The sequence below is a fragment of the Moschus berezovskii genome, chromosome 5 (assembly GCF_049115385.1).
Source record: "Moschus berezovskii isolate FMDL1 chromosome 5, NW_MosBer_1.0, whole genome shotgun sequence".
Taxonomy (NCBI): domain Eukaryota; kingdom Metazoa; phylum Chordata; class Mammalia; order Artiodactyla; family Moschidae; genus Moschus; species Moschus berezovskii.
In genome coordinates, this window is record NC_142464.1 from 42517312 (window position 1) to 42544066 (window position 26755).

At 35.6% G+C, this 26755-nt stretch overlaps 1 protein-coding gene across 2 annotated transcripts in view; it reads right to left on the reverse strand.

Moving 5' to 3' along the window:
* The window catches only part of MMRN1 (multimerin 1), a 74612-nt gene that overhangs the window by 9963 nt on the left and 37894 nt on the right, over positions 1-26755 (reverse strand). The window contains exons 4-6 of one of the 2 annotated variants that reach the window (XM_055434832.2): positions 20564-20665; positions 18857-19027; positions 11835-13820 (exon numbers count right to left, since the gene is read on the reverse strand). In XM_055434832.2, the coding sequence (XP_055290807.2) occupies positions 11835-13820; positions 18857-19027; positions 20564-20665 (2259 nt within the window). Of the gene's footprint in view, positions 1-11834; positions 13821-18856; positions 19031-20563; positions 20666-26755 lie in introns of both variants that reach the window. The other variant, XM_055434831.2, reaches the window with a different exon arrangement.

The following is a 26755-nucleotide window of genomic DNA, read 5'->3' on the forward strand; positions in this document are numbered from 1 at the left end:
CGACTGAACTGAACTGAAAATATTCATTTCTCTGATCTGAACAGAACTAAAATTCATTTACCATTGTATTGGAATGTTTCATAAGTCTCAATTTGTTCTGGTCTTTGCTTTCTGAACCCTGATATGTGCTCAAGTTATACTTTTCTATTAATCCTACTTCCGCATTTTATAAAGGCTCATGTTAAATTTGAACTGCTTGAAGAACTCCTTACATTTTCAAAGCACTCTGTCTTTGCCAATATTTACCATTCTTTGTTTTAATTGCTTGTTTAATGTCTGGACTCCATGCGAAGAGAGGTTGTGTTTAATTTACCTCTCTATCCACTTAATTTTCCTCAGTGCTCATTCAGCACTTATTCAATAGGCATTTGACAAATAATGAAGGGACACTTCATACTGATGTCTTCTACTTCTATTTTTGTTTGTAGTTCACCTAACACCATACATGTTTTATATAATATTCTATTACTTATTTAAATTATTTCTACTTTTAATGCTTAGTTCTAGATTAGCATCAGGATTTTATTTTTTTATTTCATCATTTAAACAGTAACATCGTTAAGGACCGATAACTCTGATCCCTGCTGAGGTCAGAATGGAGTTTCTAACAGACTATGAGAGGACCTCTCAGTGCCTCTGGGCAACTTTTGTCATACACAGAGGGAAGCACTACATAAATCCACCAGTATCTGCTCTAGATACCGTGTCTACACTTTCATCCTGATGCCAATGCTAACATGTTTTCACCCTCATACTAATGCATATATTAATTTTTAGTGCTATTGTTTCATCATTTATCAAAACCATATCTATCAGATAAGTCGTATCCTTTCATTGCTCTAAAAACGCTTCATATGTCCCTTTCCAACAACTTCTAGAAATGTGAGCAGTTGTTTATATTACTTTTTCAGACTCATTACCTGTTTATTAGTTACGAACAGGCACTCATACTCTGTTCATTAGTTAGAGATGGATGGACACATTGTTTTCAACCATCTTTACTACTTTTCCTTCAATTATCAGTTTTTATTTTGTTCTCCTTTTAAATTCATGTCTGTTGTTATTGATCTTGTTTGTGGGATCATTTTCTCAACACTTCAAATATAATTTAAAGCTCTTTTAATCATATCAGCAATCCCTGTCTCAGATGATTTACTCTAACACTTGTCATTTATATTTATCCTAAGTCAGAACCCAGAAAATGAAATGTTTTTTTACTCAACATTATCATCTGTTTTTGCCTTTTTCTTTAGAGTTATAATCTTCAATCAAAAGAATACTAAAAATGGCAAAGGTACTGAAATATGTTCAACAATGTTAGTCATTAGGAAAATGCAAAATAACATCATAATTAAATACAATAATATATCCATTAAAATAGTAAAATAAACAATATTGGCAATGCCAAGTGCTGACAAGATTGTGGAGCAATTAAGATTCTCATACATTTCTAATGGAAATGGCAAGTGGTTGACCAGTTCTTACAAAGTTAAAACTATATTTATTTTATAACTAAGTTATGCTACTGCTGCATAACTCAGGAGAAATGAAAACTATGTATGCACAAAAACCTGTATGTAGGAATGTAAACCTGAATGTTTACAGCAGCTTTATTCATAATCACCTCAAACTGTAAATAGCCAAAACATCCTTCAATTGCTAAATGGGTAAACAAACTGTAGGTCCATCCATACAATGGGCCACTACTCGGTGATGAAAAAGAACACATGCAATAAAGGATCTCAGATATCCAAGCGGAAGAAGCTAGGCTCAAAAGTCTACATAGCATGAAAGATAAAGAAAAGTTATAATGTTGTGGTGGACATAGTGTCTAGAACAGATACTGGTGGATTTGTATAATGTTTTACATGATTTAATGTAAAAGATATTCTGTAAAAGATAAAAGGGTAAGGGAAGAAAATATATCACTGTTAACAGTGACTGGGGGTGGAGGTAGATTTGACTAAAAAGGTACATAAGAGAATTTGAGGGTGTGATAGAACTGTTTTCTATCTTGACTTTTGTGGTGATTACATGACTACCCATCTGTCAGAATTCACAGACTGCATGTCAAAAATAGTGAATTAAAGAAAAAAAAAAAACAGTGAATTTAACTCCATGTAAATTATAGCAAAAATAAACAGACATCTCCCCAATATTTTTATTTCTATTATTTTGTTTGCCCAGGTCTTCCTTCTACATCATTATGTCTTTTTTTAAATATATTTTCTTTTTTCTTAAAGACTTTGAATTCAGAGCCTTATGTACTTTTCTGGTTCTGATTACTCCTTTTTTTCTCTCCCACATTTCTATCTTCAGTTCTCTACTTTTTCTCTAGCTACCTAATTTACTTCTGTACCCTCAACTATCACCTCGGTGCAGTGATTTCCAATTTTTATCTACAAACCCTCTTCTGGTTCCAGACCTACATTACTCTTTGACTTTTGGACATTTCCACAGGGATAGAGGTGGCTCAGTGGTAAAGAATTCGTCTACCAATGCAGGTGATATTCCCAACCCAATTGGGAAGATCCCCTGGAGGAGGGTGTGGCAACCAACTCCAGTATTCTTTCCTGGAAAATTTCATGGACGGAAGAACCTGGCAAGGGGCAGCCCATGGGGTCACAAAGAACTGGACATGCCTGAGTGATTGGGCATGCAGAAGCTCACACACAAACACACAGGGATAGAGAGCTTTAAACTAATGTATCACAGTAAACTTCTCTTCCCATGTGCATCTGTACTTCCTTCTTAACCTTTCTATTTCCATTAATGGAATGACTGACTTCTCATCACTGATGTTTTATTTAAATGTTGGTCCTATATTTATTCTAAGCTTTTGTGTTTTCAATTGGCTGTTTTCTGCTAAATATATATTCACATTTAACTAACATTCCCAGTTTTCATTTTCTTCCATTCTCTATCACCTATTGAGGTCTTAATCTATTCAAGTCAGGATAGTTGTAATTTGTAACTGATCTGTGGAAGAATTTAGAATAAATCTTAATAATGCACACACATGATTATGCTATCAGTTCAGTCGCTCAGTCTCGTCCAGCTCTTTGTGACCCCATGGACTACAGCATTCCTGACTTCCCTGTCCATCACCAACTCCTGAAGCTTGCTCAAACTCATGTCAATTGAGCTGGTGATGCCATCCAACCATCTCATCCTCTGTCATCTCCTTTTCCCCCTACCTTCAATCTTTTCAAGCATCAGGGTCTTTTCCACCTGTTCTTTGCATCAGGTGGCCAAAGTATTGGAGCTTTAGCTTCAGCATCAACACTACTAATGAATATTCAGGGCTATTTCCTTTAGGATGGACTGGTTGGATCTCCTTGCAGTCTAAGAGACGCTCAAGAGTCTTCAACACCACAGTTCAAAAGCATCAATTCTTCGACACTCAGCTTTCTTTATGATCCAACTCTCACATCTATACATGACTACTGGAAAAACCATAGCTTTGAGTAGATGGACCTTTGTTGGCAAAGTAATGTCTCTGTTTTTTAATATGTCTGGGTTCACCATAGCTTTTCTTCCAAGGAGCAAGTGTCTTTTAATTTCATGGCTGCTGTCACCATCTGCAGTGATTTTTGAGGCTCAAGAAAACAGTCTGTCACTGTTTCCATTGTTTCCCCATCTATTTGCCATGAATTGATGTAACCCAATGCCATGATCTTCGTTTTTTGAATTCTGAGTTTTAAGCTGTCTTTTTCACTCTCCTCTTTCACTTTCATCAAGAGGCTCTTTAGTTCCTTTTTACTTTCTGCCATAAGGGTGGTGTCATCTGCATATCTGAGGTTATTGATTATCTTATACTCTTGCTCAAAGATCTTTCATTGTTACTAACAGAATGAATTTAAACATATGATACTCCACACAGGGTATAGATGGTTGATTTAATGAATGCTCAGCCCAAAACTACCTCTTTCATGAGATTTGCCCAGTTCTTAATAAGACACTAAACTCTTATAACCCTCATTTAGTGCTTAACATATGCTGTGACATGTCTCTTCTTTCATGTTCAAAACAGCTATATCAACATGGTGTTCAGAAGCACATGGAAAAAATTTTTAAACATAAAACATAACAATGAAATACCACATTACTCTATAGGTACATCTTCCACAGTCAACTTGTGTTACAACAAAATTACAAAGTTTTATTTATACTCCCATTGCCTGTGGGGTTCACTACTTTTCCAGAAATTGAGTCTTATCCCATGATTTTATTTACTAATACTACACTTGGCTCCCTACACACACTCAGCAATCCTACAGTACTCTGATTCTCTACCTTTCTCTGCTTGTTCTTTTATGCATAACATTTATCACCTTTTACCAGACTATATAATTTACATTTTTACTTGTCTTTCTCTATCCCTGCTAGAGTGTAAGCTCCAAAAAATATGAATTTTTAAAAATGTTATGTATCCCAAACATCTATAAATGTACCTGATTTTATTGGCACTTAATATTTGTGCAGATACCTCTTGAATCTATTATAAATATCCCTGAAAATTTTTAAATTTAACACTTGTTTAAGATTATAAAATCTAGAAAAGAGTTCTTAAGGGACTGTTGATTATAAAAATGATATCCTTTTTTATAAAAGGTAGATGTGTACTCTAATTTCTACATGACTGGCAAAATGAGACTCAATAATTTTCTTTCACTGACTTCTTCAGTTCTCCAAACACTGTATAATAAATTTTTGGTTAATTAGTTTGAGATATGAAGAGACTTGAGTTTACATTAACCAATTATATCAACAAAACAAAATGCCATGTTATATTTCCCCTGAAACAGTGATGTTCAAAATAAGTAGATTTGAATAATTCTAATTAAATTTAAAATAAAATGCTTATTATTTCTTTTTAAAAATATTTCCTATTATTTAAAACCAAATAGTGTTTATTATTAAACATCCTAACTAGTCATTCTAGGACCATGAGAAAATGTTAATACTTATTATTTCTGAGAAATAATACTGAGAAAATACTTATTATTTCTTTTCAGATCCACTTTGAAGCTGTGCGTAGTAAAACTGGCAATTATAAACTTTTAGGGTACGTTTTTCAAATTTCATGTGCAGTTAACATATGGCATAACTATTTTTTTATGTTGCAATTTTTTGTCAAGATGCAAGAATCATGTCCACTCAGACAGCTGTGCAACATGCTCACAATTTATGATTTAATAATCCCAACAGATTATTCCTCATATTTGACAATGAGTACAATACAAAATAATACTACAGTGTCAGGTGCAATTTTGAACTTATAGTGTTGTTAGTGACCAGTGGAAAGAAATCCATTCATTGTATTTAATCACAGGCCAGTTAATAATGAGATCTGGTGTCAAATCTTTGGTGTCAAAGAAACAATTTGTTGTTAAGAAATAGCTCCTGTGCTTCTTGTTAGGAGACTAATCTTAGCATATGTAGTGACTATGTAAATGAATCCTGGTATCCTGTCCCATTTCTTTTTTATCGTCAGATGTATGTGTTATAAATTTTGGCTCAGATGAGAATGTCAAGCACATAGCATTCTGACTGTTCACCTTTAGATTCCATGGTCACTTTATTGCAAGACATGAAGCAGGAAAGAATTGTCAATTTTCCCAGCATCTTCTCTTCAACTGTCATCCTTCCATACACAGGGGAATCCTCTGAAAAGCTAGGGGATTCTTTTCTACTTCTTGGGAACAATGAACAAAACTACTTCATTTAATATTCTCTTCAACCCTGCTTTATTGACACAAACTGGGGATGCTATCCCCAGAAGACAGGCTTGCTAACCAACTCTGGCACAAAGAATATCTTTAAGATCATGAGCAGAAAAGAGTTTATATAGCAGGCCTGAGACTGCTACCTTTAGAAATGCCGACTTTCAAGGATTTTCCTTTGATCCATATCTGGGAACTTGGCTTCTCTAATTAAAAAGTGTCTTCATAGTGCCCTGACTCATTGTACAAATGGTGTGTTTTAGGTTGAACTTCTGCTTTCCTTTTAGAGTTTTGGTATGCAATGGCAACCCACTCCAGTACTCTTGCCTGGAAAATCCCATGGATGGAGGAGCCTGGTAGGCTGCAGTCCATGGGGTCACGAAGAGTCAGACACGACTGAAGTGACTTAGCAGCAGCAGCAGCATGTGCTCAGGAGAGGGTGCCTACGTGATCAGCCCTGTTTGAGCTGAAACTTTGTGTCCCCCACCAACTCATATGTGGAATTTCTAACTCCCTAAGGGATGGTATTAGGAGGCGGGGCCTGTGGGAGGCATTTAGGTATTTAGGGTGGAGCCTTCACGAGTAGGATTAGTGCCCTTTTAAAAGGGACCACAGAGAGCTCTCTCCCTCCTTCCCTGTCATGTGAGAAGAAAAGAAGTTGAGTCTGCAGTCCAGAAGAGGGCTTTCATCAGAAGCTGACCATGCCAGCCTGATCTCAAAACCATGAGAGGTAAAGTTCTATTGATTATAAGCCACCTTACCTATGGCACTTGTCGTAGCAGTATAGCAGTGTGAACTAAGACAAGCCCCAGTAAATACCTTAGGAGTTGGATATCTGGTGCATGTTTTGGTGACTGGAAAAAAAAAGATCCCACACAGAAGTGGGGCCCCCTTATAGGAGGGAAAGAGCCTAAGAAAGCCTATGCCTGGATTTCTCCAGATTCTGCCTGGGTCCTTTTCCCTTGTTGATTATATCATGTATCATTTCACTATAATCCACCTTAGCTATGTGTGTAACTATTTTCTGAGTACCATGAATGCGGCCAGCATATCAGCAAACTTGTGTGACATTTTGGATACCTTATGAAACACATTGTAAACTCTAAATTCAAGCAGCAATCCTTCAAAATTTAATTAGCTTATATTCACTATTTTGTATAAAAGTCAACTTATCCTGAGGCATATGTGAGAATGATTATTTTTTATAACATGGAAAAGCATATCAAGGACTGAAATACCATGGAGAAAACTCATTAAAACTTCTGCAGATCTCTTTTAGTGTTTGTAATGCACAAGCATTTTATACATTTAAGCCTTTACATTTTTAATCTTGTTCTTTATGACTTATTGTTATGTGATAAGCATAAGCTCATTTATAAACATGATGAATTTAAAACACAGTGAGACTTATAAATTAAAAGTAGAACAATGGAATACGATGAGCATTTAAATTATGTTGTTACATGGAAATAATTACATATCAAATATTAAGTGAAAATATTAAAGAAAGTAAAATATAAACATTGAATATAGCTGAGAAAATTTTATCATATAGTCATAACCATGTTAATAATACACTGTGTGCCAGTTGATTTCTTTGATCCTTAAAATAAACTTTGTAAGGTGGATATGTTATTCTTATTTTATAAATGAGATAAGTAAGTTTTAGAAAAAAAGACTTATTACAAATAAGTCTTGCTAGGCAATTCAGTGCTTCTTAGTCATCCACAACTGCCTCTATGCTGTGTCATAAAATTTATAAATGATTTTAAAATGATATAACAGTTAAATGTTCACTAGTTTCTTATTTTTCTTTTTTAAACTGCTTATATTCACAGCAATGATCATTTTAAAAGTTGTATATCATACAGTACCAAACCTTTTACAAAATCTTTCTTAAAAAGAGTAACTGAAGTGATCGTGATGAATGAGAGGTTTATTAAGGAGAGTTAAATATACCTGGTAAATACAGGGGAAACAGTTAAAGTAGAAAGCCAGTGGTCTCAAGAGCAGAGGACACAGCCTCAGCCATGTTGCTGACATTGCTACCACAGGACTCAGCTTCTCTTGGAAGGCAAGCAGCCAAACTCTTTCCATAGGGACAAGTCTGCCAATTGTGCAAACAAATCTTCAAAGTGGAAATAAAATCCTCTTGATGTCTATTGGACTATTGTTTAAAAACAAATCAAATATTCAGGGATTCAACCAGAACAGTTTATCAGCATTGGCCTAGGAGGAATCATAGTTAGCATAACTGAATGTGGAAATGGCTCAGAAGGAAGTGAGGGGAAGAGGACTCTGAATTTTACCTGCTATTGCATCAGCCCCGAGAAGATCTTGTGAATAACCAATGGGAACTTTAAATTGCAACTGCCCACTGGCCATTATCATGGAAAAGCTACATTGAAAAACAGCCACTTTCTTCTCTCTGATCAGAAGCAGAAATAAGTGGCAGTATTTGGATTCTCAAGAAAGCAAACTCCCTGGGAGTATGAACTCTGGTCATATGGAATATTCAGATATGGCCAGACTCTGAAGTAGGTATGATGCATCAAACACAAGCAGAAGGAAGAGAAAGGCAGGTGAACACACTTCAGCGTCTACTTGAGTACAGTGGTTCAGCTGAGCCCTGTGTCCAACAGACCAGGAGTAAGGCTCTCTCACTTACAAAGCGTGACCATAGGCAGAGGGTTAGTTTACTCATCTTCAAAATAAGAATAATGATAGCTACTTCATAAATATCAAATGAAGGAACATATGTAGAATAGTTTGAATAGAGCCTGGGATGTAGTAAGTGTTATTAAATAATATCCAATATTACATCATTATAGTATTCCTGTCACTAGGCTTCAAAGGAGGTTATCAGTTATTAAGATTAAACAGAAAGAGACTCACAGACATAGAAAACATTTATGGTTACTAAAGGGGAAAAGGGGAGGGAGGAGGGATAAATGAGGTTGTGATTAACATATATACACTACTATATATAACATAGATAAACAGCGAGGACCTACTGTATAGCACAGGAACTATATTCCATATTTTATAATAACCATAAGGGGAAAGAGTCTAAAGAAGAATATATATAATCTGAAAAAGAATCTAAAGAAGAATATATGTGTGTCTAACTGAATGCTGTGTTGTACACCTGAAACTAAAAATCTATTATAAATCAACTATACTTCATTTAAAAAATTGAATTTAAAAAGTATGTTTATGTGGTTTTTATTTCTGCAAATAATGTTTACTCTGCAAATGATAGTGGTTATTAAAAATGATGAAAGTTTTAAAATGATGATAAATTGCCTCTGGCATTAGATAAGGGAATAATGTGGCTGGACTATATTTACCATATCATAGCAAAGGTCAAAGGAAACATAGCTAAATTTAAGTAGTGTTTCAGTGTGCCTCACAGCTGGTATCAAAGCAAGTAGTATATTTTGCAACTGGTTTATTCTTATGGGAGAATTTAGCCTGAATCCACTGGTTTTATTACCTTACATATACTTTTCATTGGCTGTCCAATGAATGCCACTAGTTTTATGGCTCATAGAAGTAGAGCTGGCTTAATGAACATGCATATCTATGCATCCACTTGAAAGGACCCCACACGTTATGTTGCTGCTCCTGCATAAAGTGAATATCTACCTCACATATGAAATTAGGCCAATAAATCTCCATTGCCCTGACATAATTATGGGTTATCTTTACCAAGATAAAATAAAGAACTTTTAATTAATTATTAACTTTAGGTCTATAAAAATTCTACTTACAGTAAATAAAGAAACCAGAAGTAATTATATCAAGGCATCAGTAAAAAAATAATCAATACTAAGTTAATTATTAGCCCATTAATATACTGGTATATAAAAACTCAATGCAATTTTTATAAACTCCTAGCATGCATTCTTTATAATGAAAGAATATGAAACTTTGTTAGTTTTTTATTTTCTATTGAATCTTTTAATTTTGAAGCTATTTAAATTTATAGTTGCTCTATAGATACAGATATTTTTTTGATTTAAGGGGGAAAAAGACATGGCTTACCTGGTGGATGATTACACATCCTATGGAGCTTAACAAACTCATTTGTAGTGTCCACAGAGGGAAGACCAAGGATTAAAATAATATGGAGGAAGAACAACTCATTTTTCCTAAAATTATTATTATAAGAACATCTTATATTGAAACACTCCCTTTTCTTGGAAATATGTAAAGCCTAAATAATTGTTCTGTGATCCCACAGGGTAAGATTAGTTCTCCTGAGTCAGATTAATTTGAAAGGAGTCATAAATAAATAAATACAATAGTTTAATGTGAAGAGATATCTCAACTTTGTATTACTCTGTCATTTTTATTATAAGAGCATTCAGAGATAAAACATAAAGGGTCATATTATTCTAGGATAATGATTACCCTTTTGTAATTAAAAAGCAGTAAAATACAAAATACATCCAAATGAGTGTATAATTTAACAGCAGACTCATATGAGAGGTACACTGTCATTTCTTTTAAGTATAGTATTCTTTTCATTGTGAAAAGATTATTTAATGTTACTCATATGCCAAATATCTTAATAAAACACTTCTTTCATATGGAGAGACTATTAAGTAGTTTATATGCACTACAATAAATTCCTCCTTCCTCTCAAATGCATGCTTCTCCTCTGGTGTTTACAATATTTGTCAATGGTACTTCTGTCCTCTCATTTCCCAAGTGCAAAACCACAGAATATTCTACTTTTCTCCCCTTCCCAAGTGCCATGCATTCAGGTTGTGAATGGCTCACAATTTTTTTTTTCTTTTACAATGATCCGATCTGCGACTGATACAGTCTGGGACTAGATATTTCTGCTAATGAGCTCAGCAAAATACCTACTGCAGTTCCATCACATGAATGAAAGAATCTGAGATTCAGAGAGGTGAACTTACTCAAGGCTACACAGACGTACTGAAACAACCAGGACCGGAATCGTGTGCTGTTGTTCCTTAGACCATTAATTTTCCCACTATCTTTTCATTTCTGCTAATATTACTTTTACATTATTCATACCCATCTCCTCTGATTCAGCTACCTCTTCCCAAGATCTGGTTCTTACGATTTTGCCAATAATGTCCTAACTGGTACTCTAATTTCACGCTACACACAACTGCTGGCTTCATGCTCCTGAGATACAGTTCTCACCATACCCCAAACCTCTGCTCAGAATTTCCAAAGACCACTCTTTACAAAATCATGTCTACCTGCCTGGAATGTGTCTCCCAAAATTTATAGGTTGAAATACTAACCCCCACCGTTGATGATATTAGGAGGTGGGACCTTTGGAGGTGCTTTGGAGATGAGGGTTGTGTTCATGTGTTCACAAATGGGATTAGTGTCCTTATCAAAGAGACCTCACAGGCTCCCTCACCCCTTCTGCCATGTACGGATACAGCCAGTCATTACCAGAACCAAGTGAACCAGGAAAAGGGCCCTCACCAGATTATTACTATGCTGGCACCTTAATTTTATTTCCCCAGCCTCTAAAATGTTGAGAAGTAAAGTTCTGTTGTTTATAAGCTATCCAGTCTGTGGAATTTTGTTAAAGCAGCCCAAAGGGACCTAGATACTTCGCTTGTCATTCAAGACCTTCTATCATCAGCCCAAACTGAATTCCTGCTCACTGTACATTCACTGGGCCAGTCATTCAACAGATATACACTGAGTTCCTATGGCACACCAAACATTTTGCCAGATAACACCAAAACGAACAGGACACAATCTAATCTTTTTCATCAAGGAGCTCACTGTCTAATAAATTCCTTTAATTACATATGCAAATAAAATGTTCTACAAGCTTGATTGTTTTATAGGGGGCCTGTCAGAAAAAAAATTTAAGACATATAGAACAAGTATTCACACTATAATCATTTGTTTTGTATTGATAACTGCTTTACACAGGATGAAATAAGATTCAAATAATATATCAGAGATCTTTGAATTACTTAACTATTTGTCCAAGCTCAGTTAAGTGCCTTTTATAGCTTATGATCTTGCTAAGCCATACATAACTACTAAATAGACTTAAATAGGAAAATGATTAAAACTTATTTTTTGATAATAGCTTACCAGGAAGTAGAATGTTGTCTGTGTTTCTTTGGGCCCGGCCTATCTGGACAGTTGTCAGGTTCACTGTTGTTTTAAGAGTATTTGGTTTCTTCGACGATAGTTTTATCTGCTTCTGTGACTTGACAATATTTGTAAGACTACTAGACAATGATTGATTTATATACCAAGTTAAATTAGAGAGGGCAATTTGAGTTTTTATTTCAATTACTGATTCCACGTATTCTGTCAGACTTTTCTGAAGAAGTTGTATATTTGGTAGGGAATCTTTTATCCTCTTGGGTATGGTAGCATTCAGTTCTGATATACTTCTAGAAGCATCATGACATATTGTTACTACTTCATAGAGAGTCTTGTTAATTAAAGAGAAATTAATAGAAAGATGGATGGATTTTGCTTCTAGCGCTTTAAATCTGGAATTTAATACCTGCAGTTGTAGAGCCTGGTTGCTCTCATTTGTAGCTGTGCTGTCTTTTTTTAGTGAAACATAGTAAGGTATGAGTGTCTTGGTCACTTTAGACTCAATGCCTTGCAACCGAGTTTCAAAATTTTTAGAAATTTTTGTGGCTGAGAGTAATTTTTCCTCCAGATGACTTATATTTTGCTGGAATTTTATCACTTGGGAACTGGTTTCATTGAACATTTGGGAAATCTTTTGAAAGTTGGATGGCCTTAGTTTTTCATCTTCAGGAATATATGCAAGGGCCTTGGCAACTTGCAGAACAAAGTTATATCTCTGATTGTCGTTGACCAAAATCTGAATAGAGTCATTCAGATGTTGGAACTGAGAAATAAATGTCAATATAGTATCCATATTTTGGGTACATTTATGATGGATCTCAGGATTATACTTTATTATATTTAAAGTTTCTTTTAATACATAGTTGTCTTGAATGAAATCAATGGCATCATTTACAATAGTTATTGTCTTATTTAGACCATCTTCCATTTCTAACGCATGTTCATCAATACGTCTCTCTAAGGCATCCCCACGACTCTGTACTTCATTTCTGAGTAAGTTGTATCTTCTTGTAAGTTCTTTGGTAAGTACAGTAAGACTGTTAATAGCACTAGTCAGACTTTCCATTTTTTTCTTTGTAGCTACCACATCCTTTGGTTGTTCGTAAGTCATCGTCTCTCTCAAGGATGCTCCCTGCTCAAGCAAGGGTTGAAGAATCTCCATATCATAAGTCAAATCATTTAGTTGCTCATTCATCTTATCCATTTTATTGTCCATTGGAAAGAGAAACTCAACCAATGTTTGGTTCAAAACTTGTAAATTATCTTCTGTATCCTTAATTTGAACTTTAAAATCATCTCTGTACTTGGATAACATGTCTTCACATTCCTCCCTGACAGATTCTTTCTCTATCTCCAAAGCAAGAGTGAGATTGTTTATCTTGCTGTCTTGGGCATGCAAATCATCAGATATCTGCAACAACATCAAACCTTGCCTCTTTATATTCTGATGTAGAGTAGATATGTATTCAGTGATGTTATCGCTAACTGATACAGGAACTGGAACAGCCTTCTGATTTGATGCTTGTTCAGTTGTTAAAAGATGCTCTTGTACTTCCTTTATTTTAGAAAGGGTCTTGTTGAGGGATTCATAATATAGAATTCTCCTGGAGCGTTCCTGTTCTAGAGCATCTTCTAAATGAGTCTGCTTTACTTCTAGTTCTTTAACAGGCTTCTCACATGCAATGGTCATTTCTTGTCTTATATTTACAATGTGATTTTTCAGGTCCAGTATATCAGTTGAAGTAGGCCTATTTTCTTGCATTAAAACAGACTTTTGCTGGACTGCTACTGAAATTACAGATTCATTAACTTGTTGAATTATTTGTTTGACATTTTCAAGTTCCTTGGAGACGGTTGATACAGTCTTGAAGAGCTGCGCTACGGTCTCTTCTATGTCATTTTGAAAAATTTTAGATTGTTCTCTTACTATTTCTTTTACCAGATCATTAATGCTTTTGGACTTTAGGCCTGGAGAAAGAAATAAGAAACAAAAATAAATGACATATGATTTTAACTGCGTAAACTCTTTATATCTCTAAAAAGATAAAAGTTTGAGACTAAACATTAATGACATGAAATAATAAAAATATTTTTGACTACATTTGCTTATGAAATTTAAAAAAATTACTGGCATTCCTACAAGGTGATCACTTCTTAATTGGTAAGTCTGAGGGGAAAAAAATCAATTGCAGGTTGTACACACCAGAACTGTAGAACTAAGTTTCTTTGGACAAAAAGACATGAAGGAAATACGATGGACTTCAGTTAACGGACCCTTGTATGCAATGATTCTAGCCTTAGTTTTATATGAAAATAAACAGTTTGGGGATTTCTGCCTTAGTACCTGGTGTTAGCTCGTGACTGTTTATTAGCTTTCTAGTATAGTTGACCCTTGAACAAAGCAGGGATTGGGGCACCAGCCCTCTGCACAGTCAAAACTCCACATATTATCTGTAGTGGCCCTCCATTATATCCAAGGTTCCTCTGAATCCCTGGTGGCTCAGTGGTAAAGGACCTGCCTGCCAAAGCAGGAAACATGGGTTTGATCTCAAGGTCAGGTAGATCCCCGGGAAAAGGAAATGGCAACTCACACCAGTATTCTTGGCTGGGAAATCCTGGTGTGCTACAGTCCATGGGGTCACAAAGGAGTTGGACATGACTGAGTGACTAAACAACAAATCACTGAATCCACAGTTCCACATCCTTAGATTCAACCAACTGTCTGTGGATTGTGAGGCACTATAGTATGTACTCCTGAAAAAAGTCTGCTTATGCTTATGTAAGTGGGCCCAGGAGATTCAAACCTATGTTGATAGAGGGTCAACTGTAATTAGGTTTCAGAGCTTGTATTTTGTGCTTCTAAAACTTAATATGTTGACTGCAGAAAGAAATTTCATGAGCTTCCCAAATGAGGAGCAATATGAAGTAATAATCACAAAATTCAACAATAGTTCAAAATAACAATGAAATAAAAATAATGAGGTGTTTGGGGAACCACAAAACTAAGTCAAAAAAAGACAGAAATTTAAGATATACATGACTTATCATAACATGATGTTAATTCTTTTTTAGGTGATTTTATTTATTTTTACCTTGGCAATTCTTTAATTATTTTAATTGAAGTATAGTTAATTTACAATATCATTACACTAATGGTTAACAAAAAGGGGAGAGGAAACTTGCCATTAATAAAGTACATACTAATACCTCCCTTTTAGAAAGAACAGATTGATCACAATCCAGAATTATGGACATTCGAAAAGCAGCATGAAAAAAAGGGAAAAGAGGAAAAAACTTTTGAACTATTCAGAATCATTTAAAACAGGAAATAAATATTTTTAAAATGTAAAAACAGACAAACCATACATAAACAGAAAGTGGAGAAACTAAAACATACTTGAGGCATATTTATAGTATGTGGCAATGAAACAGATATAAATGGAAGGTATGTCCATTCAGATCCAACATAGCCAACATTTATAATGCAAAATACAGGCAACATATTACAAAGCATTTTAAATTGAAGGTCTGCACAATGGAGTATTGTGAAACAAGTTATGGCTACTATGAAGTCTATTCAAGAAAAATGATTAGCGAATAAAAATGTATAGTCTCTACATGTCTCTATTTTGTAAGCAAGTTTTAAAAGGTACTTAAGTTGCTTGAGAGACTTACATAAAGTATATTGTGAAAGAGCAATTATACCAAATGGAATGATGTATTGCTTAAGCATCTTGATACTTGATAATTAGTGTACAAAGACAAAGCTGTGAATGGATAAATATTTCCTTAGAAATCCTAAACACTAAAGATGAATGTTGTTAATAGATCATTTAGGGTCTAGGATTTCTAGAGCACAAAATTTACATTTCTAAACCTATTGGAAACTGAAATAAACTTTAGTCTAAAAATTATAAGTACGTGAAAATCAACTTGTATGTAACAGAAAAAAAAAGCATGTGAAGCATGAAATAGTAATCAGTGACACACAGCACCAAAATACTAAAGAAAAGCTGTTTATTAGAAAAGATTAAATAGCTGCAATTAAGATAAACTATACTGAAAGAGTCTAGCTTTTGCACTTACTAACATGAACAATTATACCAAGAAAGGTTTTAAAGTATTTTTATTTTTTAAATTTTACTTAGCATTTGACACACCACTCATTTATACAACAAATCTTCATTGAGTATGTTCTAGATGCTACATAGAAAATGAAATTTGGCCAATGAGATTTAGGACATTAAAACAGAATACGGTAGCTTCACTGAGTGTAAGGCACTGCTTAACAGAAAAGATATTTTTATGGCACTTTCTATAGGATCATTTAGTCATTTCCTGTTAGTTAGAATCATCTTTAATTCTCATGGCAACAACTAGATGAAACACAATAAAATAATTAAGGCTAGGAATCAGACTTATCTGAAATTTATAACCTAACAAATTTGGCTTTAAAATGTTTTTCAAGATTGACAAGGTAAAATAAAACTTAAGTGTAACTGAATTTATTAATTGTGAACAACAGCAACAATAACAACAGATTTTAAAAGGGGAAAGCAGCATGATCTGAAAATCAGGAAAAGAATGAAAATAGGTGCTGCTGCTGCTGCTGCTAAAAACACTGTAAATAGGTATAAAATTCAGTACAGGATCCTGAACAAAGTAATTATGAAAAAAATAAACAATAAAAATAACAATTCACGCTTTAAAATTTTAATGGAAAACTACATTGGGTAAAGGGTAAAAATTATAGCCAGTGTCTGAAAAGGAATCAAACAGATTATTAGCTTTAAAAACTTGTTTCAAGGAAACAAGATTTTCAGAAAATATTTATATAATTTGCTACTATAGAAACATCTGTGCAAGAATCTAACTTTTGCAAAAATACGTCAAAATGCTTTATGTCAATATTTGAGGGAGCACATCATTTTGAGTGTATTTGATTCTGTTTCATGTGACTCAATGTGCTACTACTTCCTAAACAATTCGATATTGTATATGGTGACTTAACAGATATATCTGATATCAGATACCTTGGCATGTCCCTCCTGTGGCTGTGAACGTATGACCTATTCATAATATTTAGATAACTCTTAAGGTGTTGGGGAATTTGATTTTAAACAGTTTCTCCAGCTCCTAGCAGATAAAGCAGTGCTTTTTGGTCCGATGTAGTGTAAGTGAGAGAAGGGTCATGGTTTTGCTGGGAAAGTGCAGTACCTTGGGGGTGAATTTAGCTCTTGTTCCCTGTATAAACATTCATTAACTGCAAGCCCTCTGGTTCTTTTAACTGATTGGGCTCAGCTCACAATTAATGACTCCTTTTGAAGAGGGACTGTTGTTACTATGAGTGCATATTTTCCGTGTCAGGGCCAGAATTTTTGTAAGTAGGTTCACAAAAGACTGTTGACAGGCCTAATTCTCTCAGGTTATAATAACTAAGTTTTGCTAAACAAATTTTATTACGATGGTTATACTTGATTGTGTACTGTTCCTATTTAACTTCTCTCTCATGCTATCACTTCAGAGAAAATATATTCCTTTCTCATGCTTGCTATGAGTTTTAGCCATAGGAAACATACCAGAAATGTAAGACAGAGTCTTTCACTGGTTAATAGCACTAATAATTTACATGACTGAAAAAATAATGATGGCTCTGTACTAGTAAATGATATGGAAATCTTCACCTTTTTATTTATTTTATTTGTGAACCACATAAAATAGAGAAAAAATAACAGTGGTAGAAATGGGATGCACAGTGAATATTTTTTATGTACAAAATAAAATGAAAGGGACAAGTAATCCTGAAACTTGGAAACATACAATAAGCCCAGTGAATTGAGATGCTCCTAGTAACCAAAACACATGTCTTGAATATCCATGGCCTACCTGAAATCTCTTTGCCAAATTAACTCCTGATCCATTACTTATCAGTTGACTTGGTTTTTCTTTGTAGAAGCCTTCCCTGAACCCCTTAGATTGGATCTATTGAAATAATCAACGGGTCCTACTGTATTGCTACCATACCAATTACTCACTATACATAAAACTCTCTGGTAGGCAGAATAATGCTGCCCCTAAGATGTTCAGCCCTAATCTCCTGAACCTGTGAATATGTTACCTTCCATGGCATCTTGACAGATATGATTAAGGTTAAGAACTTTGAAATGAGCAGATTATCCTGGATCATCCAGATGGGTCCATTGTAATCACATGTGTCCTTAATGAGGAAGAAGGCAGAGAGTGGGTCTGAGAACTGCCATGAGGACTCAACAGCTGTTGAGTTGGCTTTTGCAAATGGAGTAAGAAGGCCATGAGCCAAGAAACGCAGTAGCCTCTAGAAGCTGAGAATAAGCTTAGTCATCAAGAAAATGGACCCTCAATCCTATAACTACAAGAAAATTAATTCTAACAACTCAAATGAACAGGAAATGGATTATCCTGCAGATTCTCCAGAAAGGAATAGAGACTGCTGTTTCAAGAGCACAAAATTCAGACAAAACTGACTCAGATTTCTATGAATAATGACCAGATGGAATTTAGAATATATTTTATTGATTATACTCCATGAGCTAGATAGTTTCTGGAGTAATAATATATTTTAGATTTATCCTCAATATCTTCATCAATATTGAGATAATCATGGATCTATGTGCCTCGATAAGCATCCCTTGACCTCATCTTTGTCTTGAACTGGAAACCACAATGGAAGCAGATTAAGTATAGCTCCTTTTAACTATAAAGGAATACAAGTAAGGCTGTAACTAGGTATATAATGTCAGTAGGTCAGATGAAATATTTAAAGATTTGTCTGTATTCGTAAAAATATATTTAGATGTTTCAAATTATTTCAGAAATTAAGGGATTTAAAAGTAATTTATGCCCCAAAAAAATCTGTTTTAGACTTCTCTACCTCCCAATCTAAAGAAAAGATCTTAAAATGATGTGGGAAAAGATAAATGAGTCTTTTGCCTTCTGTCTCAATTAAATGAATAATTTACTTTTACCTTTGAGAAAAGACTGAAATTTCCCAGCTTTGTCTTCATTGATTTTCTCTTCTAGTGAGGAATATGTGCCCCTTACATCACTCACGGCCAAAGAAATATTGTCAATCTTCTTCTGCAGAAGGGTTAGTTTCATTGCCTGGTAGTTCATCTGGTCAGTCATTTTTTGTGTCACTGCTGATACATAAGATGAGAAAATAGGAAACATTTAAAAATTCATATTTAAAACCACTCAAATCTCATGATAGATTGCATGGTAATTCAGATAAACTGTGTTTGTGCTTCATATTTGAAAATATAGATTATACACACTTGCCAAATTGGGCATCCTAAATTTTATACTATTTAGGGGAAGAAATTTGTAAAAAGCATTCTAATATCTTAGAAGTCTAAAATGTTTTAATTTTGCCCAGAATTTTCAGTCTCTCTTTTCATAAAGAGTGTCTGTTAAATTTTCAATAGATGAGGAAATTGAGAGTCAGAAAACTAAAATAACTTGCTTGAGGTTGCCAAGCTAATGTCTCACCTTCTGCTTTCAAATCTAATGCTCCAAAATTGGACAGGTGTAACTTCATATATATACATATACATGTGCATGCATGCTACATCCATACACCTACACATGCATATACTACATATAGATGTAGTTTGTATCTGTATTCTGAGAGTTTTTTATTTACTGAGGTATTCTTTAATGAGAGATAGAGAGATTCAGAATTCAGTTAGAATCACTTTATAAAGCAGTATACTTTCCATACCTTTACATGTGATTTCAATAATTCAAGGAGGGTTTCACTGTATTTTGTGAAAACACTAAAGTTTGACCCTTTAACAAAAATTGAGTACAGTTTATAAGCTATATTCACCTGAATTCTTAAAGAGATTCCCTTAAATCAGATTCCTCAATTTAAGTGCCTTGTTTTGTATGAAATCACAAATTATTAGACTACAGATTATTAAATCACAAATTGTGAGCGTGTTGCACAGCTGTCTGAGTGGACATGATTCTCGCATATTGACAAAAAGTTGCAACATAAAAAATAGTTATGCCATATGTTAACTGCACATGAAGTTGAAAAACATACCCCCAAAAGTTTATAATTGCTAGTTTTACTTGTTTTGTATGCCAAATATAGATGTTTTTAGCAGTAACCAACTTTGTGTTTCTAAGAGATGAAGCCTAAAAGGAATGGTGAAATATTTATGATTAGAAAGATGAGAAAGTATGTGGCATGCCAGCTTTAGATCAACATGATATTCTTGTTGATTCTGAGCCACAATTCTTTGCCCTAGTCTGTGATCAATACACCTTGGCAATCTCTTATCAAACAAGGGAAGAAAGCCTTCTTAACTGCTTTAAAATGATCAAGTCCTTCCATCCATGCCAAAGTTCTTCCATAACTGTACTCTTTGGAAGACAATATGTGATTTAAATTTGAAAACCTGTGAATTCCTTACAACCTAGTGTGACAGCATTTCTATTCCCTTCTGTGTCTGTACAGAGAGCTCCAATAATTACACATGTTCCCTTCATACTGGGAACCAGCAACTCACTCAGTTTCACCTAATACCCAGCAGCAGTAGAAAAGGGTCAAGAGGTACGTTAACGTGTCATCATCGAACATTTGACAGGAAGTGATGTATTGTTTGTAAGTCTTCATAGAGTTGACAATGATTGGGTTAGGGACAATAGTAATTACAATCTGTGACCTGGGTCACCACAGTCTTGCTGCTGCTGCTCCAATGTTCCTCTGCCAACAGCCGTGTGACTTTCAGCCTGTTTACTGTGTATCAGCTGCTGTTGTTCCTGGGCTAGATAGAAGCAAAAAGAGAAGAGAGAGAGTTAAGCACTGGGTTGGCCTCATTTATTTCCAGTCCTGAGCAGCAATGTGGCTAACATGCATTTTCCCCGTGTACTGAAGCATGATGGTCTTGGTCCAACATGATTGCAGAGTGAGTGACTCTGCCCTCATCCACAGGGTGATGTGCTACCACATTGGCGCTGGAAGTGCAAGATTCCAGTTCTCTTTGAAAAAAGTAAAATTATTCAGGTTTCCTTGTAATTGAAAATGGATGATAGTTTGGGGAAGCTGTGTAAATTGGGGGATGTATACTGCCAGTATAATTGAGGGGACCTTAAACTTATCTGTGTTAAAAGCTGTAGCTGCTTTCTAAGTGGACTGTCTCAAAGATGGTTTGTTTAACAAAGAAATTTCCAACTGGTGGCCACTTGAAAGTAAGGGAGAACTACAAGTGCTTTACTAAGAGAATATTTGCTTAATAGTGCCACTTAAATGGGTTTTCCCCAGATTTTTAAGAAATACATAGGTTCAAAACAGAAACACTGTAAGTAAAAGCAAACCATTACAGGGCATGTCTAAAGAAGATCAAGCAGTAAAATCAGTGAAATTTCAGAAAAACGGAAATTCTTATAAAATAAATTTACTCTCCTAAAGAATTGCTTCTTTTTTCCCATGAATCAAACAATATTTTAAATGAGAATATAATTTTTCACTGGGGAAAATAATTGAGAGGGAAGATTTATTAAAAATATTGAACACATCAAGTAATATATGTCTGTAATTTGCAGACTTCTAATGAACAAATTTATTCATTGAGATCTGAATATCAGTCACCAGAAAACAAGTGTTTGGTGTCTGACTGTGCTTCTTCCCATGTGAAATTATGCACCAATGAAACTGCACTTCTGGCATATGTCAATTATGCTCCATAAGGATATGTCACTGTGACAATAATACTAAGTCATCTCTACTCCATAGAAAGTATATGTATTTTGGTGCTAATTTGACTTAGTTTCTATTGTTGGATTAAATTTTGCATTGCTTTCTTTAGGGCACTGAGCTAAATTAATGAATTTCCATTCATGTCCAGAGTTTTTGTTTTGATTTTCTTGTCTCCACTGATTAATAGATAGCCCGGCATAATTTTTTATTTGGTGGAAGAAGACAGTCTGTAGCTTGGGGAAAAGTGTCTGTATTTAGGAGCTATGGTAGATGGTGAAGAGTATCAGCTTTATGCTAGATCCTAGTGGTAAAATTATTATAGCCCCAATCAAATTAATTTATAGAAATATATGTTAAATAATTGTATAATTTTTAAAATCAAGATACCTTCTTAGATGTAATAAAGCATTTTCTTGGCAGCTAAAATCTATCTACTTAAGAGTGTTACTAAAGAGTAAAGCATTGGTTTTCAAACCAGGGTCCCTAAATCAGCAATATCAGCATCACCTAGGAGTTTTAAAAATACAACTTCTGGGCACCCCCACAGATCTGCTAATTTAAGAAAACCTGGAGTGAGGCAGAAATCTGTGCTTTAACAAGCTCTCCAGTTGATTCCAGTGCACACTGAAGTTTGTGAATCACTGGAATTAAATCCATCTATCAAGATAAATCGTTCTTAGCAACTTTCCACCTCACTACCTTACCAGTTCCTCTTAGCAGTAGAAGAGTGTATAGGATATAGACTTGTATTTATAGCAAAAGGAAAAGGTGGGTTTAGCAAAATGAACAAATGGTCTTTCCATTTTTTTACTGCTAACTTTCTGAGCCAGATCATAGGAGAACAAAAAGAACTGGTGCATTGAAATGCATACCACAGCCTGGTAGGTAGAAGATTTTGTTAGGAAGCGATGTGTGTAATTACAGTAAAACAAAGACCACATATTTTGGGGCATAAAAACAAGGCGGCTCTTCAAATTTATTTTTCTATCATTAACTTTTAAAGCATATTATGTTCTTGCTTTTCTTCTTTTTTTCCTAACATTTCTTTAGACTAGTAGTTTTTTGTCATGGATGGGAATCAGAAGTGATTGTTAACTTGGAAACTGTCAACATTCTGTCTATCATCCCTGCCCCATCTGAAGATTATGAACTGTAGCTCTGTGCTGGGAAACTGAGAATGTGTGTATATTGTTCTTTAAACTCTGCAGGTGATTTCAATGCATGACTATGGTTGCTGCTGCTGCTAAGTCACTTCAGTCGTGTCCGACTCTGTGTGACCCCATAGACGGAAGCCCACAAGGCTCTCCCGTCCCTGAGATTCTCCAGGCAAGAACACTGGAGTGGGTTGCCATTTCCTTCTCCAATGTGTGAAAGTGAAAAGTGAAAGTGAAGTCGCTCAGTCGCATCCGACCCTTAGCGACCCCATGGACTTCAGCCCACCAGGCTCCTCCATCCATGGGATTTTCTAGGCAAGAGTACTGGAGTGGCTTGCCATTGCCTTCTCCGATGACTGTGGTTAAGAACCATTAATTCAGAACAAATTTCAAAATTTTCTAATTCTAATAAATAAAGTCAATGTTATAAGGCAGAAAATACCAGATTTTTCTTTTTTTCTTTTTTTAAAAAAACACCAGATGTTTTTAAGTTAAAAATTGCAATCCAGATTGCAATTGGATTGATCTTCGGAAATTTTTAAACAACCACTAGCTTTGTTGATAACAAGAGTACATGTTAAAGACTTGATTTAATAAGTGAATAAAAACCTTTAGTCTCCTACCATTCCATAGACAAGCAGACCTTTATAAGGAGTAAGTGAAGTGAGGTGGATGTGGAGGGTGGTTTTCACAGTTCCCATTCCCTACTATAGATAATACTATTCTTGGTGTTAGGACATACAATCCCCGAAGAGAGATTCCTAAGTGTGTGCATGTGAAGTGTTTGAGCCACCTACCCAGCAATCAAATCTAGAGCCCACTGACAATTTCAGTATGTCTCAGAAATAAAAGGGCCTTTCCACTCAAAGCCTAGGCTATAGCCCCTAACTCTTACCTGGTAACATCCCACAAAGCCCTAACTTCAAAACTGTATTCAGTCAGTATACACCAATGTGACCTAGCAATTATTAAAATATTGAAATACAACCATACATACTGGCAAATATATTATGATAAAGTGTAATAACTCACAAGTACTTCCCTAGTGACTCAGTGGTAAAGAATTTGCCTGCCAATGCAGGAGACATGGTTTTGATCCCTAGGTCAGGAAGATCCCCTGGAGAAGGAAACGGCAACCCGCTCCAGTATTCTTGCCAGGGAAATTCCAAGGATAGAGGAGCAAGGTAAGCTACAATCCATGGGGTTGCCAAAGAATTGGATACAACTTAAACAACAATAACTGCTAAACTTAGCTTAAAAAAATTGAAATATTAAATTATTCCAAGTTAATTGTGTATGTGTGATAAAAGATATATCTTGTAGGCTACATGATAAATGGAATTCTTTTTATAACATCTGAGAACTGTTTTCATAACTAGTAATTTGTTGGGTCCGTTTTATGCATTACATAATAGTAGTGGTAGTCGCTCTGTTGTGTCTGACTCTTTGGGACCCCACCAACTGTAGCCCGCCAGGCTCCTCTGTCCATGGGATTCTTCAGGCAAGAATGAAGTGGCTTGCCATTCTCTTCTCCAGAGGATCTTCCTGACCCAGGGATCAAACCCGAGTCTTCTGCATTACAGGCAGATTCATTAGTTTAAGGCAGATTCCTTCATCGATGTACTATATCGATTTTTTGGACAGACATCAGTTTCTTATTTTGGAGAAGGAAATGGCAACCCACTCCAGATTTCTTGCCTGGAAAATCCCATGGACAGAGGAGCCTGGTGGGTTACAGTCCATGGGGTTGTAAAGAGTCGGATACAACTAAACACTCACACACACAGTTTCTTCTTAGTTGTGATTTATGTAGTAGTTAGAATTTCTAAATTGTTTGTTTCTTACTTTAGTTTACTTTCTAGTACATACTAATTGTTCTCAGTACATGGATTTTACTAAATATTATTAAAGAATTTATAATAAATTATTAAAAACACTGGAAAAGAGACAAAAGTTTAAATTTTCAAAGCATTTCTTTTAGATATCATGAGTGGGAATTTTTGAACCTCAGAAAATAATAGAAATGTTATCAATAATGAGCCAAGTCCTGGATTGTCTAATGATACAGTGCAAATATCAGTCTGGAACATCTTTTGATATATAAGATATCAAAATCAAAAATAACAAATCAATATCAAAAATAAATTATATTTAAAATATAATCTTTATTTTTGAAATAAAATCAACTTGATTTTCAATAAAAATTAGTGAACTGTTATTTTTTTTTAGTTCCTATGTTGCGTCCAACTCTATTGTTGACTCCATGGACTGTAGCCCATCAGGTTCCTGTGTCCGTGGAGTTCTCCAGGCAAGGATTCTGGAGTGGGTCGCCATTCCCTACTCCAGGGGATCTTCCTGACCCAAGGATCACACCCTCTTTTCCTGCATTGGCAAATGTGTTCTTTACCACTCAACAACCATGGAAGTCCACCAGTTTTTACTTAATATATAAATGTTGATTTCAAATAACGATCTAAATTTGTATCATTAAAAATTACTAGAATTTTTGTCTTCAATGACATTTAATTTCTGTTAAAATTAATTTGTGATCAAGAGAAAAATATTAACGACCTTTATGAAATTCAGTTCAGTTCAGTCGCTCAGTCGTGTCCGACTCTTTGCGACCCCATGAATCACAGCAGGCCAGGCCTCCCTGTCCATCACCAACTCCAGGAGTTCACTCAAACTCATGTCCATTGAGTCAGTGATGCCATCCAGCCATCTCATTCTCTGTCGTCCCCATCTCCTCCTGCCCCCAATCCCTCCCAGCATCAGACTCTTTTCCAGTGAGTCAACTCGTCGCATGAGGTGGCCAAAGTATTTATGAAATTGCATGTGTGCTAAGTTACTTCAGTCCTGTCTGACTCTTTGAGACCCTATGGACTGTAGCCTGCCAGGCTCCTCTGTCCATGGATCCTCCAGGCAAGAATACTGGAGTGGGTTGCCACTTCCTTCTCCACGGGATCTTCCCAACCCAGGGATCGAGCCCATTTGTTTTGTCTCCTGCATTGGAAGGTGGGTTCTTTACCACTGCTGCTGCTGCTGATGAGTCACTTCAGTTGTGTCCGACTCTGTGCGACCCCAGAGACGGCAGCCCACCAGGCTCCCCCATCCCTGGGATTCTACAGGCAAGAACACTGGAGTGGGTTGCCACTTCCTTCTCCAATGTGTGAAAGTGAAAAGTGAAAGTGAAGTTGCCCCTTCGTGTCCGACTCTTCGCGACCCCATGGACTGCAGCCTACCAGGGATTTTCCAGGCAAGAGTATTGGAGTGGGGTGCCATCGCCTCCTCCTGCTGCTGCTGCTGAGTCACTTCAGTCGTGTCCGACTCTGTGTGACCCCATAGACGGAAGCCCACCAGGCTCCCCCATCCCTGGGATTCTCCAGGAAAGAACACCGGAGCGGCCTGCCGTTTCCTTCTCCAATGTGTGAAAGTGAAAAGTGAAAGTGAAGTCGCTCAGTCATGTCCGACCCTTAGCGATCCCAGGGACTGCAGCCTGCCAGGCTCCTCCATCCATGGGATTTTCTAGGCAAGAGTACTGCAGTGGCTTGCCATTGCCTTGTCCTGCTGCTGCTGCTGCTGCTAAGTCGCTTCAGTCGTGTCCGACTCTGTGTGACCCCATAGACGGCAGCCCACCAGGCCTCCCCGTCCCTGGGATTCTCCAGGCTACAGCCCACCAATTAGTTTCATGAAATAAGCTTTTGTAATAATAAAAATTTTCAAGTAAGGTAAAGCTTTTGAAATAAAAACTTCAAAAATGCTTTATCAAATATGTTAGCAAAATTCAATAAAATAAGAATTTTAGAAAAAATTAGAACGTTTAACATCATCATGAAATTCAGATCAGTTTTATGTTTAACATGTGGAAAACAAGCTTCTTTTACAGAAAGGAAAAGGAGAATTGGTTTTCATAAATAACATTCTAAATCTTTTTTTAATTTTATAAGGAAAAAATTATTTCCCTTTTAAACTGAAAATAACATGAAAACTGATAAAAGATATTT